A 12393-nucleotide genomic window follows, 5' to 3' on the forward strand; every position below is an offset into this window, starting at 1 on the left:
TTTGGGTCAATGGTGATTTGGCCAACTGTGAAGAACAGAGGGAGGGGGAAGAATAAAAGGAAGGGGAATAACAGAGGGAGCGGCAGAACTTGGGTTGACGAAGAAAACTGGAAAGACGAAGTGGGATTCAAACGAAGAAGAAAGAACTTGAAAGACGAACCTGGGATTCGAGAGAGCAAGAGGGCGTCCGGAGAGGAATGAGAAAGCGAGAGATTTCAACCCGACTAAATTGTACCGTGGTTTTGGACGGTATAAGCAAGCGGGTAAAGACAGGATAAAAAGGTGGGCCCGGGTTATTTAATTCGGTGGCTATTTAATCCAAATGGACACCAAACACCGTACTCCGTATTATTAGTACTATCCGGTGCCTTATACGGTGTGCCAAACAGGGCCTTAATGTTGCACTAGGCGATTTAGCGAAGCCTGGAGTAGCCCCGCTAACCAAGCCTATAAAAGTGACAGAGTTCATAAGCCAGGCATTCGGCCCAATTCTGTAGAGCTAATAAAAATAAGCTAAATCAGGGTTCGTTTTTCAAATATGATGATAAACCATCTCCGAACTCATCATTATCTTCATCCGGCCCTCTTAGAGGTCCTCTTAGAGTGATTAATTATCAAGATGTCAAGATAACTTCAACAAAATCTTAGAGATAACTACCGAGGCTATAAATATCGCAATAATATACACGAAAATTATCTTAAAAATTCTTCAATCCAACGGTCTAGAACACATGAGTTGATGGCCGAAAAACGGTTTCAAACACATAGGTGTGAATCTTGGACTCGGACAAAGTTGTTGACATGTTAGTGAAAGATTGGAGGAGTGCCAGGTCAGCTTAAGTTGACAGAAAAAGTGCCAAGTCAGCGTATTGTATACTGCTAATTCATTCAGTCAAATAATCAAAGTTTAAGCTCTCTCCTTCTCTGCTTCTTTCTTCATTTTCTTCTGCAATCTTTCTGCAGTTTTCTTAATATGATATATTGTGATGCTTCCTACTTGCATTTTTTTACTTTGATATGTTCGTTGAAGTGTTATTTCTTCGTTTTGTGGGATATTCAATCGGAATTTAGGTTTTGTCTTCAAGACGTCTCATTTGATGAATAAACTTAAACGAATCCATCACGAAAATTATAGACAAAATTATAAAAATCGATTTAATCGTTGCAATTTACGAACACATGACAACCAGAAACAGCTCAAAGTTGGCTCTTCCGTATTTTAAGATTTGCATTCATAATTTCGTAGTGAATGAATACGGCACTGAAAATCAACCTAAATGTATCACACTACGATGTCAAGAGGGTACTTTGCATCTCCTACGCCCAAGAAATAAGAACCTTCTTCAACCGCCATCAAACCTTCCTCATTTGCATGGCTAAAGTGCTCACAAGGGTTCAAATCAAATTCAATTTCAGCTCTTTCCCCAGCACTCAGTATCACACTTTTGAATCCAACCAATTGCTTCATTGGCCTTCCATTTTTGGGCTTTTTCTCACCCACAAAAAGCAGCACCGGATGCTTGCCCACCATCTCCCCGTGATTGTGAACCCTCACTCTGACCGATAACTTCTTTTGCTCGCAGAATTCTCCACCTAGGTCTTGGACTAACTGATACCGCCCAGAGTCCGATGACTTAGCAGTGGGACTAATTGATGATTCATTTAAGTAGAGCTTGTTTTGGGATGCTGCAGAGGAAAACTTATAAACATAGTTTGAGTAGCTGAGGCCATAACCAAAGTCAAAAACTTTTTTGCCTGTGTAGAATCTGTAAGTTCGACCAGGATAGCCTGTTTTGGGTTCACACCTCATTCTCATGTCTGTCATTGGCATTTTGACATAATCTTCTGTGTACCAAGCCATTGGCAATCTTCCACCTGCGTAGCACGCGTCAAACATTTTATCAGTAAGATCATCTCTACCTAACATGTTATGTTATCCGACTGTTAATCAAAGATTTGAATTGTCAATCAAACTGACTTTTACCTGGGTTGTGTTCACCAAAGATGATTTCAGCAAGGGCAATTCCACCAGCTTCACCTGGATATCCAGCCCACAAGATGCTTCCAATATTTTTGTTATGTTTAGCAAAAGAAATGTCAACTGGACCCCCACTAAGAATCACAAGAATAACAGGTTTCTTAGCAACTTTAGCCACACTGCTAATTAGCTCCTGCTGCTGCCCAGGCAATCCCAAGTGCAATCTATCAAGTTCCTCTCTCTCTTGACTTTGGTCCAATCCCACAATCAAAACCACATAATCTGCTTCTTTTGCTGTTCCAGCAGCTTCATCAAAAGCAGCTTGTGGACACTTAACCGAATCACAACCCGGGTGATAATTTATGTTCTTAGCATAGCCTTGAAGTGCTTCTAATGGGGTGATGGATTTGCATGGAGGACCATGGTAGTTTCCCAGAAGTGCTTCTAAAGCATTGGCATGGGGACCAATGACAGCAAGTGAAATGGCTTTTGCTTTTGGGAGTGGGAGAAGCCTGCCAGAGTTTTTCAAAAGCACTATTCCATCTTGAGCAGCTTCTAGGGCTAGAGCCTGGTGCAGTTGGGAGCACACTTGGTCTGGACCAATGGTGCCATAGGGTTGGTTGAGTGGATTGCCATCAAACAGGCCTAGCCTCATCCTCACTGAGAAGAGGTTGTGGAGTGCTCTGTCTATTTTTGACACTTTAAGCTTTTTCTGGTCCACTGCTGATTTTGTGTGATCCTTCAAGTAGGATCCACAGTTCACATCCATGCCTGCAACATTTGTATAAAATATATAATCATGTTAGAGCTAGCTTTTTGATGTTTCTTAATTAAACTTGGACTAATCAGAAACCAATTCTTTCAAATCTGAATTTTTGTTTTAGATCTTTACCCAATTTTCTGTTCACTTCTTACTATAAAAAGGGGAAATGATACTAGAAATATCTCAAAATAGAACCCGTTTTCAACTGGTTCTATCCATACATATTTCTTTTTTTGTTGAAAAAACGGGGCTAAAAGCAAGAGTCCAAACAAACTCACTCAATAATAAATCTGGGGCTAAAAGCAAGAGTCCAAACAAACTCACTCAATAATAAATCTAGATCGGGATAGCCCAAGTCGATCCTCACAAATAAAACTGACTGAACAAGGAGTATCAAAATAAAAATTACCTAAATCTAAAAGAGTAAGTTCATTTTTGCCCAAAAGAGTAAGTTCATTTTTGCAACACTAATTAAAGTAGATAAGCATGCTAGAGGCTAGAGCTATAGTTTTTTGAAATATCTCAATCAAATTTGGACTAATTAGACTCCATAATTCAAGATTCCTTTTTTTCTTTTTCTGTTTAGTCCTTGGCTCTATACAATATACATTATATATCAAATCTAAATACCTATTAATATAATTCTCTTTTTCAACTAAAAGAAACGAAAAAATAATTCAATCTTCTATTACAAAATAAAATCATAAGTTGTAGTGTAATTCTCCTTTCTTTCACACGTCTCCCCAACTTTTCTCTTTTACATATATATACATATATATATATATATATAATAATTTTTAAAATTTTTATATTTACACACAGTTTTTGGGCTTCATATAATATCGTAAAGCAAAACTCAGAAAGTGGCCACTCTAAGTTGATCATGCATTGGAGGGCCAGTTTCCATTTTGTTGACTTTAGTAAAAAAAAATTGAAAATCCCAAAAGGTAGATTTAAGGTGATTGGGGCCCACATGAGTTCATAAATGGGCCATGACAACTAGGAGTGGATTTTTTTTTATATTTTATTCGAGCATTAAGTAAGTTAAGGAATCGGATCCTCTTCGAGACAAATCCTCGGGATTCTTCTGATCCAATAACATGAACCGTTAGATTTTAGATCAAAATTCAATAGCTACAAATAGGATATCCCTCTAAAAGTTATAATAATTGTAACCGTTGAATCAAAATCCAACGGCCCGTGTTAGTGGGTTAGGAGGATCCCGAGGCTTTTGCCTCCCGGGAGGATTCAATTCTGTAAGTTAAATGTTGATTAGTCATAGACGGAGTTTAAACTCACAATGTCATGCAAATGCATAACATATTTTTACCAATATGATAAAAGGCCACTAGTTAAATGTTAGATTAATCATTGACGAAATTTAAACTCACACTATCATATAAAGATATAATACATTTTCATCAATATGGTAAAATGTCACTTGCAGCCAGGAGGAGATTTTACAATTACCCAACAAAAAGCCAAAAAACAAAAGTGAGAAACATAGACACATGTCGTGTTACCCTAAACAAGATATAAGAAAAAAGAGGAAAAAAACAAAAAATGGATAATAAGATAGGAGATTGGTGCTATGGTGGTCCATACCTGCTTTAAGCACATCAACGACTGCATCCTCGGGCTTTTTAGCGTATCCTTGCACATCGTAGATGATGGAGACAGCATCGCAGTCCGATGTGATGTACCTGATCACTTCCCAATTTAGCTCAATATATCAATAAATAAATCCTTATTTTTCTTTAATTAGCATTTTCTCGATTCATTTATTAGATTAAGAACTCGAATCTTTGTAAACTTGGCAAGACAACGTTACTCTTTGTACCAAATTCTGATCTGGTAAATATTATGGTTGTGAAATTTTAGCTACTAGTCAACTAAAATTTTAGGGCTTATTTGGTATCCTATTTGAAAATTTTATCATTTTTCAAAACATTTCTTCGTAACATTTCTTGAAAACAATTTTCTTTAAGATTTAAAAAGGTGATTGGTTTGCGATTTAAAAATTTTAAATCGTATGATTTCAACAAGAAAAAGAAATCTAAAAAGAGGGGTCGCATGAGAGGGAGAAAGAGAAGAGAGGAGAAAAGAAAGTAAGAGATGATTGAATGAAAAAGAAAAAAGGGAGAGGATCGAACGAGATAGAAAGGAAGAGGAATGAGAGAGAACCAAGAGAATGAATATAACGGATTGGAGGAGAGACGAAAAAGGTAAAACAAAGAGGAAAGAGAGAGGAAAAAAGAGAGATAGATTTCGAGTGGGAGGGGAGAAGGGATATAAAAGAAATGAATGAGTTTAAATTTAAAAACTTTAAAAACTCACTTTTTATGTTTTTAGATAATAGACTATATTTTTTAGTTAATCTTGAGTTCAGTTTTTGAAAATAGTCATACCAAACAAGTTTTTAAGGCCTAAAACTTGAAAAATTGTTTTTAAGTTTAAAAAGTTAAATTCAAGTAGAGTACCAAATATGCCTTTTAATGACTAGCACATGATTTAATACACGTCGACAACTATAAACAACTGACTAAATCATACGTGTCGACAACTATCTATGATTGGCTAATATATTTGACGGAAAAAGTAAAACAAAAAATGACAAAAAGATTAAAGTTTAAGGAAAAGGGTGAAGAAAAATGGAGTTTAGTGATAGTGAAGTAGTACCCATGAAAGTCCCATTGTCCTCTTGCAACCTTGGTGAGGAGATTGTGATCTGCACAGCTTGGAACTCCATTGATGCGGTTATAGGCACACATTATGCCACTAGCTTGGCCTTCCTGCACGCATTTTTGGAACGGAGGCTGGTACGTGTCTGCTAGGTCTTGCTGTGTCACCTGCACAACACATCCAACAAATACATAGAGTTATACAAGTGTTAAAATCTAATATAAGTAAAATAAAAAAAATACACATTTACAAGTTAATTAGATATAATTTCGTTATTTTTTTTAATAAATCAAGTACTTAAAAAACACTAAGCACTAGTAGGACGAGGAACTGGAGCCTGACGCCTAGGCAGCTAAGTGAATTTAAGTAAATTTATCATATATTGTATAAATAAGTGTTTATTTATACTTAAAATAAACACATATTGGTTATACATAAATTACAAAAATAAAACGAGATATATATTATAAAGTATTAGAACATAATGAAAATATGGAAATAAACATATAATAAGCGTTCATCTAAATATTTAACAAATCTCTTACATCTTATTGAAAAGTTAAAATGCAAAATGAAAATTATCTATTTTCTGTCTAAATGAGAGACAAGACCTAGACCGGCGCCGCCTAAACCGCCTAAGAACTAATCAGAACGACGGCTAACCACCTAGACCTAAGCGGAGGAGAACACCAAGATATTATGAACTGCCATCTCCGTTTTCAGGCCGACCACACGGCACGGGAACATGAGGAAAATTCATTGAAACGAATTATTCACCGACAAATTCAAAACCCCATAAAGATTTAATTTTTTTTAATTTTTTTTATATTACCGGAACAAATATATAGGGACAAGGGCCCTTGCACTTTCGGCCCACTTTTGATGCATTTTCATGCTTTTCTATTTGTGTGATCACTGTTAAATTACGTAACATTTTATATTACTATTTATTTTTATCTTATTATTTTAATAAAAAAATAATATAAAATATTAACGTGGTTTAACCGTGATCATACAAAATAGGAAGGTAAAGAAGGTCATCCAAAATAAGAGTGCAGACAATCATTTTCCAATATATAGATCTATGGCACACCAATCAAGTAGAGGAATCTTGAATTTGGTCCAATAAGGTCACAGAAGGACTGAAAACCTAAAAGAAAAAATAAAAAACATTCCAAATACTTTTAGATAAAAAGAATAAATATTTTCGATAATTAATCGACCAATAGATGAAAAAATAAATAAAGAGAAGAACTCACACAAGCGTCGAAGCCAAATCGAGTGATATTGTTCCAATTGTCCAAATCGTAAGCTGTGAAATGCTTGCAGCAAGCTGAAGCTTGAAGACGTCCACCGGCACCAAGCTTATGCTTCCCGCCATAGAAGGAATCACCTTGAACCCCTCTCACATACGACACGGCGTATCTCCCTGTGACCGTTGGATCTTCGCCAGGGGTCTCTTGCCCTCTCCCCCATCTCGGGTCCCTGAAGATGTTGATGTTTGGTGCCCAAAATGTCATCCCTGTTGCTTGTCCCGCATTGTACACCGCTCGAGCTTCAGTCCCAATCACCTAAAAATGAAGGGAAAAGAAGGGCATTTTTATTTATTTTCTAATGTTTTTGAACAAGAGCACAAAATTAGAACTTGGGTTTTGATCTGCATTAAAAAAAAACGTATTGGGTTGTAATTATTTCGGCCAAAAAAAGTAACTGATCGAAGCCGAGTTGGGCTTTTGACTCGGTGAATCGGACGCACCTGGCCAATGCGGTACCAGAGATGGTCGTTGAAAGAAGCGGCGGTGAGGATGACTTGAGGGAAGCTCGTGGCGTTGTGAATGGTGGGGTAAAGTTTAATGCCTTTGCCGACGTCGGCGACGCCGTGTAAAGCCTCGGACCACCACTCGTAACTCGGGATACCGAGTCGGGGAATCGGAGGGGCCGAGTTGACGAGTTGGGAGATTTTCTCGTCCAATGTGAGGCGGGAGATGAGGTCCTGGACTCGCTGGTTGATGGGGAGAGTGGTTTTGCAAAAAGGGTAGGAGCTGGTGGAGGGTTGGGACGAGTCACAGGAATATGGAGGCTGAGTTGACTCGGTAGGGTGGAGGAGGAGGAGGAGGAGGAGGGCGGTGGTGAAGAAGAAGATAAGGGCTGAGGGAGGAGGAGCGTGTGAATGGAGTTTCATTGTGAGTGGTTTGGTTAGATGCAGAAATGAATGCAGAAGGAATGAAAGAGAGGGAGAGTTTATAAGGGCAGCCGCTGGGCATGGACAAAAGGTCTCTTTCACTCGTGACTGAACCGACTCTTTTGGTTGAAAATACAGTGTTAATTTGAGATCGACCTCTAATTCAAATTTTAATTCATTGCTTAAAATGTTCTTTTGTATGGAAAATTGTTTTTGAGTGAGTTTTCATTTAATAAAACATCCATCACGAATTTATTTTCTGGAAAATCATCTTTGTTTTGTGGTTTAAACTAAATTAATTATTTTTAAAGTAACGAAAGATTAGATGAGATTAGTGTGAGACATCTATTCTTTGTCAAAGTTAAAATGACCATTGCATCCAAAAACCCCCTCCCTATCAAATTTTATTAATAAAGAGAAGAATAAAAATGTACAAGCAAGGGGACTTAAGCTAAAACCCACAAGCAAATAATCACCGCAAATAGTAAGAAAATAAGACAAATCACATATTTGAGGAGAGACTGCAAATGGAGGGATAGTAGACCACCAACGATAAACGTAAGCTGCAACACCATAACAGGCTAGCAAGTCGGCGACCTGGTTGCCTTCTAGATACATATGTGTAGGAACAAAATTCATCTGACGAAGACACCATAAACAATTATTACAATATGTCAGTAAAACCATGGAACTTTAGACATAGCCTTATATAAGTAATGCAGAACCAAAGTGGAATTAGTTTCAATCTAAGGAGTTTCCAATCACAAACCCAACGACATGAACTGTCTCAATAAAAGCTAAAATTTTCGCTGCCACCTAACTCGCAATTCTGTACAAGAAAAAAAAGAGTCAAGGACTTGGCCCTCACTGTTACGAAAAATCCCTCCAAAACTCACATAGAACAAGAGCTATCTATATTCACCTTAATCCACCCCGGTTGTGCCAGTGAACAAGAATAAAAGAAGGGACCCGAAGCCAAGATTGGCAAAATACCTAGCAACAAAAAAAGGGCAAAGAAGAAAAAGAAGGGTGCGAGCAAAAAACATATTGAAGACAATTCCCAAAAACAATCCGTAAACAATTTGTAAATCACTTGTGTATTAATTTTCAAATTTTTCTTTCTTTCTTTTGGTTGTTAGTTTTTGCTTGCATTTAAACGAATGATATTTAGAGATGGCCTTAACTAGAGCTTGAGTGTTTATTGCTTACCTTTGATTTTGCATGAAGATAATCCTTCGTTGTTGACCTGTTAAACAAATTATGAGCTACCTTTAAACACATCAAATTTAAAAGGCTCGACCCATGTAAGATAGACCAACCCAATTCCTCAAGTAAGGGTATTTTTTATTTAAACATGTCGATAAAGGACATGATTTATTAATTTCTCTATCATTATTTTGTAGCATCAGCACGTGCAAAAAATAAGACTTAGTGGAATAAGGTTTTGTTGTTATTGTCGTTGTACCTATATTTGCATTATCTGAGTGAAATATTGAAATACTGTTTCCCTTTCTCATCCTTGTCTCTTGGCATTTAAATTCAATATTCAATAAAACCCTCTCGATCTTAGCTTTTCGTTTCCCTCACTCGTCACCTCACGCATTAATTTTGAAAGAAATCTTCTTTTTTCTTTCTCATCGACTCTCTATGTTTCCTTTCCATCACTTCCTATCAATTTGAATTTCAAATCCCCAAAATAACTAATTCTCTACCTCGTCGCTCTGTGTAAAATCCATATACCTCTCACCATAGTAAAATGTTGTTTGTGTTGAGGCTCATCCTTTGTCATGTCGCCTTCATTGCCTAAGCCCCCCACACCTTCGAATTTGACCTTCCCCTCGACAGAGACTCCCTATCTAGCAGCAATTTCCCAATGGCTCCACCTTTATTGAAGAACAAAGTTACGTTCCCGGTGAAATTTCCAAGAATTTTTGTAATATTTCGCCAAAAACCGAACATTTCCCAAATTTCCATCAAGATTCCACTCATAGGAACAATATTTAAAAGAAGAATTCTCAACTGAGGAACACAACTTTGTTCCTAAAGAAACCCCATGAATTCTTCAAAGATTTTGCAAAAACCCCAAATTTCCATTAAAGATTTCACTTAGAAAAAACAATAATTCGAACTTGAATTTCTCAATTGAAGAACAAAACTTTTTTCCAATGAAGCTCCAAGAATTCTTCTAAGATTTTGCAGAAACCCCAATTTTGCCAAATTTCCAATCAAGATTTCACTTAGAAGAACAATAGCAGAATAATTTATCAATTGAGGGACAAATCTTTGTTTCTAATGAAGCCCCCAAATTTTTTTTCAAAGATTTAAAAACCCCAAAATTTTAGTAAAGATTCCACTTAGAAGAACACTAATTCGAAAAAGAATTTATCAAGTGAAGAACAAAGCTTTATTTCAAATGAAATCTTAAAAACAAGCAAAAACTACAAATTTTCAATAAAGAATTGAAGAACAAAGTTTTGTTTTTGATGAATCCTCAAGTATTCTTCCAAATTCAGCAAAAATCCAAAATTTCACAAATTTTCAGTAAAGATTTCATTAAGAAGAACAATAATTTGAAGAAGAATTCCTCAATTAAAGAACACAACTTTGTTTCAAATGAAACCTTCAAGAATTCTTTTAAGATTTCGAAAAACCCCAGTATCCCCAAATTTCCAATTAAGATCACACTCACAAGAACAATATGTCGAAGAAGAATTCCTCAATTGAAGTAGAAAGTTTTATTTTCGATGAAACTACTAAAAATATTTCTATGATTTCGCAAAAACCCCAAATTCCCCAAATTTTTAGTAAAGATTTCACTCTGAAGAACAATATTTCAAGAAGAATTTCTCAATTTAAGAACAAAGCTTCGTTTCCGATGAATCCTTAAGAACTCCTCCAAGATTTCACCAAAACCCCAAATTCCCTAAAATTCAAGTAAAAATTTCCACTCATAGTAACAATGATTTGAAGAAAAACTTCTCAATTGATAAACAAAGCTTTGTCTCCGATGAAACTCCCATGAATTTGGGGACCCAAATTTCTAGTAAAGGTTCCACTTAGAAGAACAAAAATTTGAAGAAGAATTCCGTAATTGAAGAACAAAGATTTGTTTTCAACAAAACCTCTAAGAATGCTTATAAGATCTTACCCAAACCCTAAATTCCCGAACAATATTTTGAAGATGAATTCCTGAATTAAAATTCAAAGCTTTGTTTTCAATGAAATCCCCAAGAATTCTTCCATAATTTTGCAAAATCCTCAAATTTCGACTAAGAAAAACAATAATTCATAGAAGAATTCTTGGTATCGAATTTTCAGGCGTGTTTGCAACCAAACTCAGAGAAGTGGTGAAGAAAATTTCAAGAAAAACTAAGGTAAAGTGACAAAGATTCCATGAAAATTGAGGGATTCCAACAATGAAGATGATTCTATCTTGTTAGGAACCAAGGATTTCAACAGTGAAGATAGTTCTTGTTTTTAGAGCCTCGTACAACTTCTCATCGCTGCTTCTACCATTCTCGGGACATTCGTCAACTTGTTGACAAGCATAAAGAAACTTACGATCATTGCTGAAAGTGGACACAACACGCCAGTTACCCCACCATGACCACTGGCACAACCACCATCAATGGCACAACTACCATAATCTTTTTCAACGTAACGAGGCCGCTAGAGGTGCATCCTGAGGTTGTCACCTCTACCTCCTTGTGACTCTCTACTTTTGTCGATGACTCACTGGTGGTGAGGGGTGGTTTTATGAATTATGTTCTTCTTGTTTCAATGAGTGGGTTGTGGATTTGATTGTGAATATTGATTAAATAGGTTACATATCACAAATTAATTGATTGAGAGTAAATGTAAGATGCATGAATGGTATTATTTTTCCTAATATTGAAAGTCAAAATTATGTTAACTTTCAAATCAATATACGGAATTTGTAGTTAAGATTCCACTTAAAAGAACAATAACATGAAGAAGTTATCAATTGAAGAACAATTATTTGTTTCCGATGAAACCTGAAAAAATTCTTCCAAGATTCAAAAGCCACAAATTTCCCAAATTTTTAGTAAATGTTCCACCCAGAAGAATAATATTTTGAAGAAGAATGCCTCAACTGAAGAACAAAGTTTTGTTTTCGATGAATCCTCGAGAATTCTTCCAAATTCCTCAAAAATCTAAAATTTCACAATTTTCTAGTAAAGATTCACTCAGAAGAACAATAATTCAAAGAAGAATTCCTTAATTAAAGAACACAACTTTGTTTCCAATGAAACCTTCAAGAATTCTTCTAATATTTCGAAAAACCCCAATATTTGCAAATTTTTAGTCAAGATTCCACTCACAATAACAATACGTCGAAGAAGAATTCATCAATTGAAGGTTTTATTTTCGATGAAACTACTAAAAATTCTTCTATGATTTCACAAAAACCTCAATTTCCCAAATTTCTAGTAAAGATTTCACTCCGAAGAACAATATTTCAGCAGTGAAAATGATTCTATCCTGTTCGAAATCGAGGATTTCAATAGTGAAGATGGTTCTCGTCTTCAGAGCCTTGTATAACTTCTCATCGCTACTTCTGCCATTCGCGGAATAATATTTATCAACTTGTTAACATGCATTGAGAAACTTATGACCATTGTTAAAAGTTGGCACGACACGCCAGTTACCCCACCATGACCACCACCACCATCAACGCCACATCTACCACGACCTTTTTCTACTTAACGAGGTCGTTGGACATGCATCATGAGGCTTGCTACTTTTACCTCCTTGTGGCCCTCTACT

General features: G+C 36.1%; 1 protein-coding gene across 1 annotated transcript; it reads right to left on the reverse strand.

The window, feature by feature from the left end:
* Positions 1–1129: 1129 nt before the first annotated feature.
* Positions 1130–7776, reverse strand: LOC103438988 (probable beta-D-xylosidase 7). Its single transcript, XM_008377568.4, has 6 exons — positions 7180–7776; positions 6683–6994; positions 5421–5590; positions 4347–4444; positions 1985–2749; positions 1130–1875 (listed from the first exon to the last, which is right to left on the reverse strand). The coding sequence occupies exons 1-6, from the start codon at positions 7603–7605 to the stop codon at positions 1283–1285; spliced, it is 2364 nt and encodes a 787-aa protein (XP_008375790.2). The 5' UTR covers positions 7606–7776; the 3' UTR covers positions 1130–1282.
* Positions 7777–12393: the final 4617 nt, after the last annotated feature.

This window comes from Malus domestica, chromosome 15 (assembly GCF_042453785.1).
Source record: "Malus domestica chromosome 15, GDT2T_hap1".
Taxonomy (NCBI): Eukaryota; Viridiplantae; Streptophyta; class Magnoliopsida; order Rosales; family Rosaceae; genus Malus; species Malus domestica.

Coding starts and splice junctions, on each gene's coding strand:
- LOC103438988 (XM_008377568.4), bottom strand. CDS start 7,605: ATGAAACTCCATTCACACGCTCCTCCTCCCTCAGCCCTTATCTTCTTC. Junction 5,591..6,682: donor GATTTGGCTTCGACGCTTGT/GTGAGTTCTTCT, acceptor TGTGTTGTGCAG/GTGACACAGCAAGACCTAGC. Junction 4,445..5,420: donor GGACAATGGGACTTTCATGG/GTACTACTTCAC, acceptor GGAAGTGATCAG/GTACATCACATCGGACTGCG.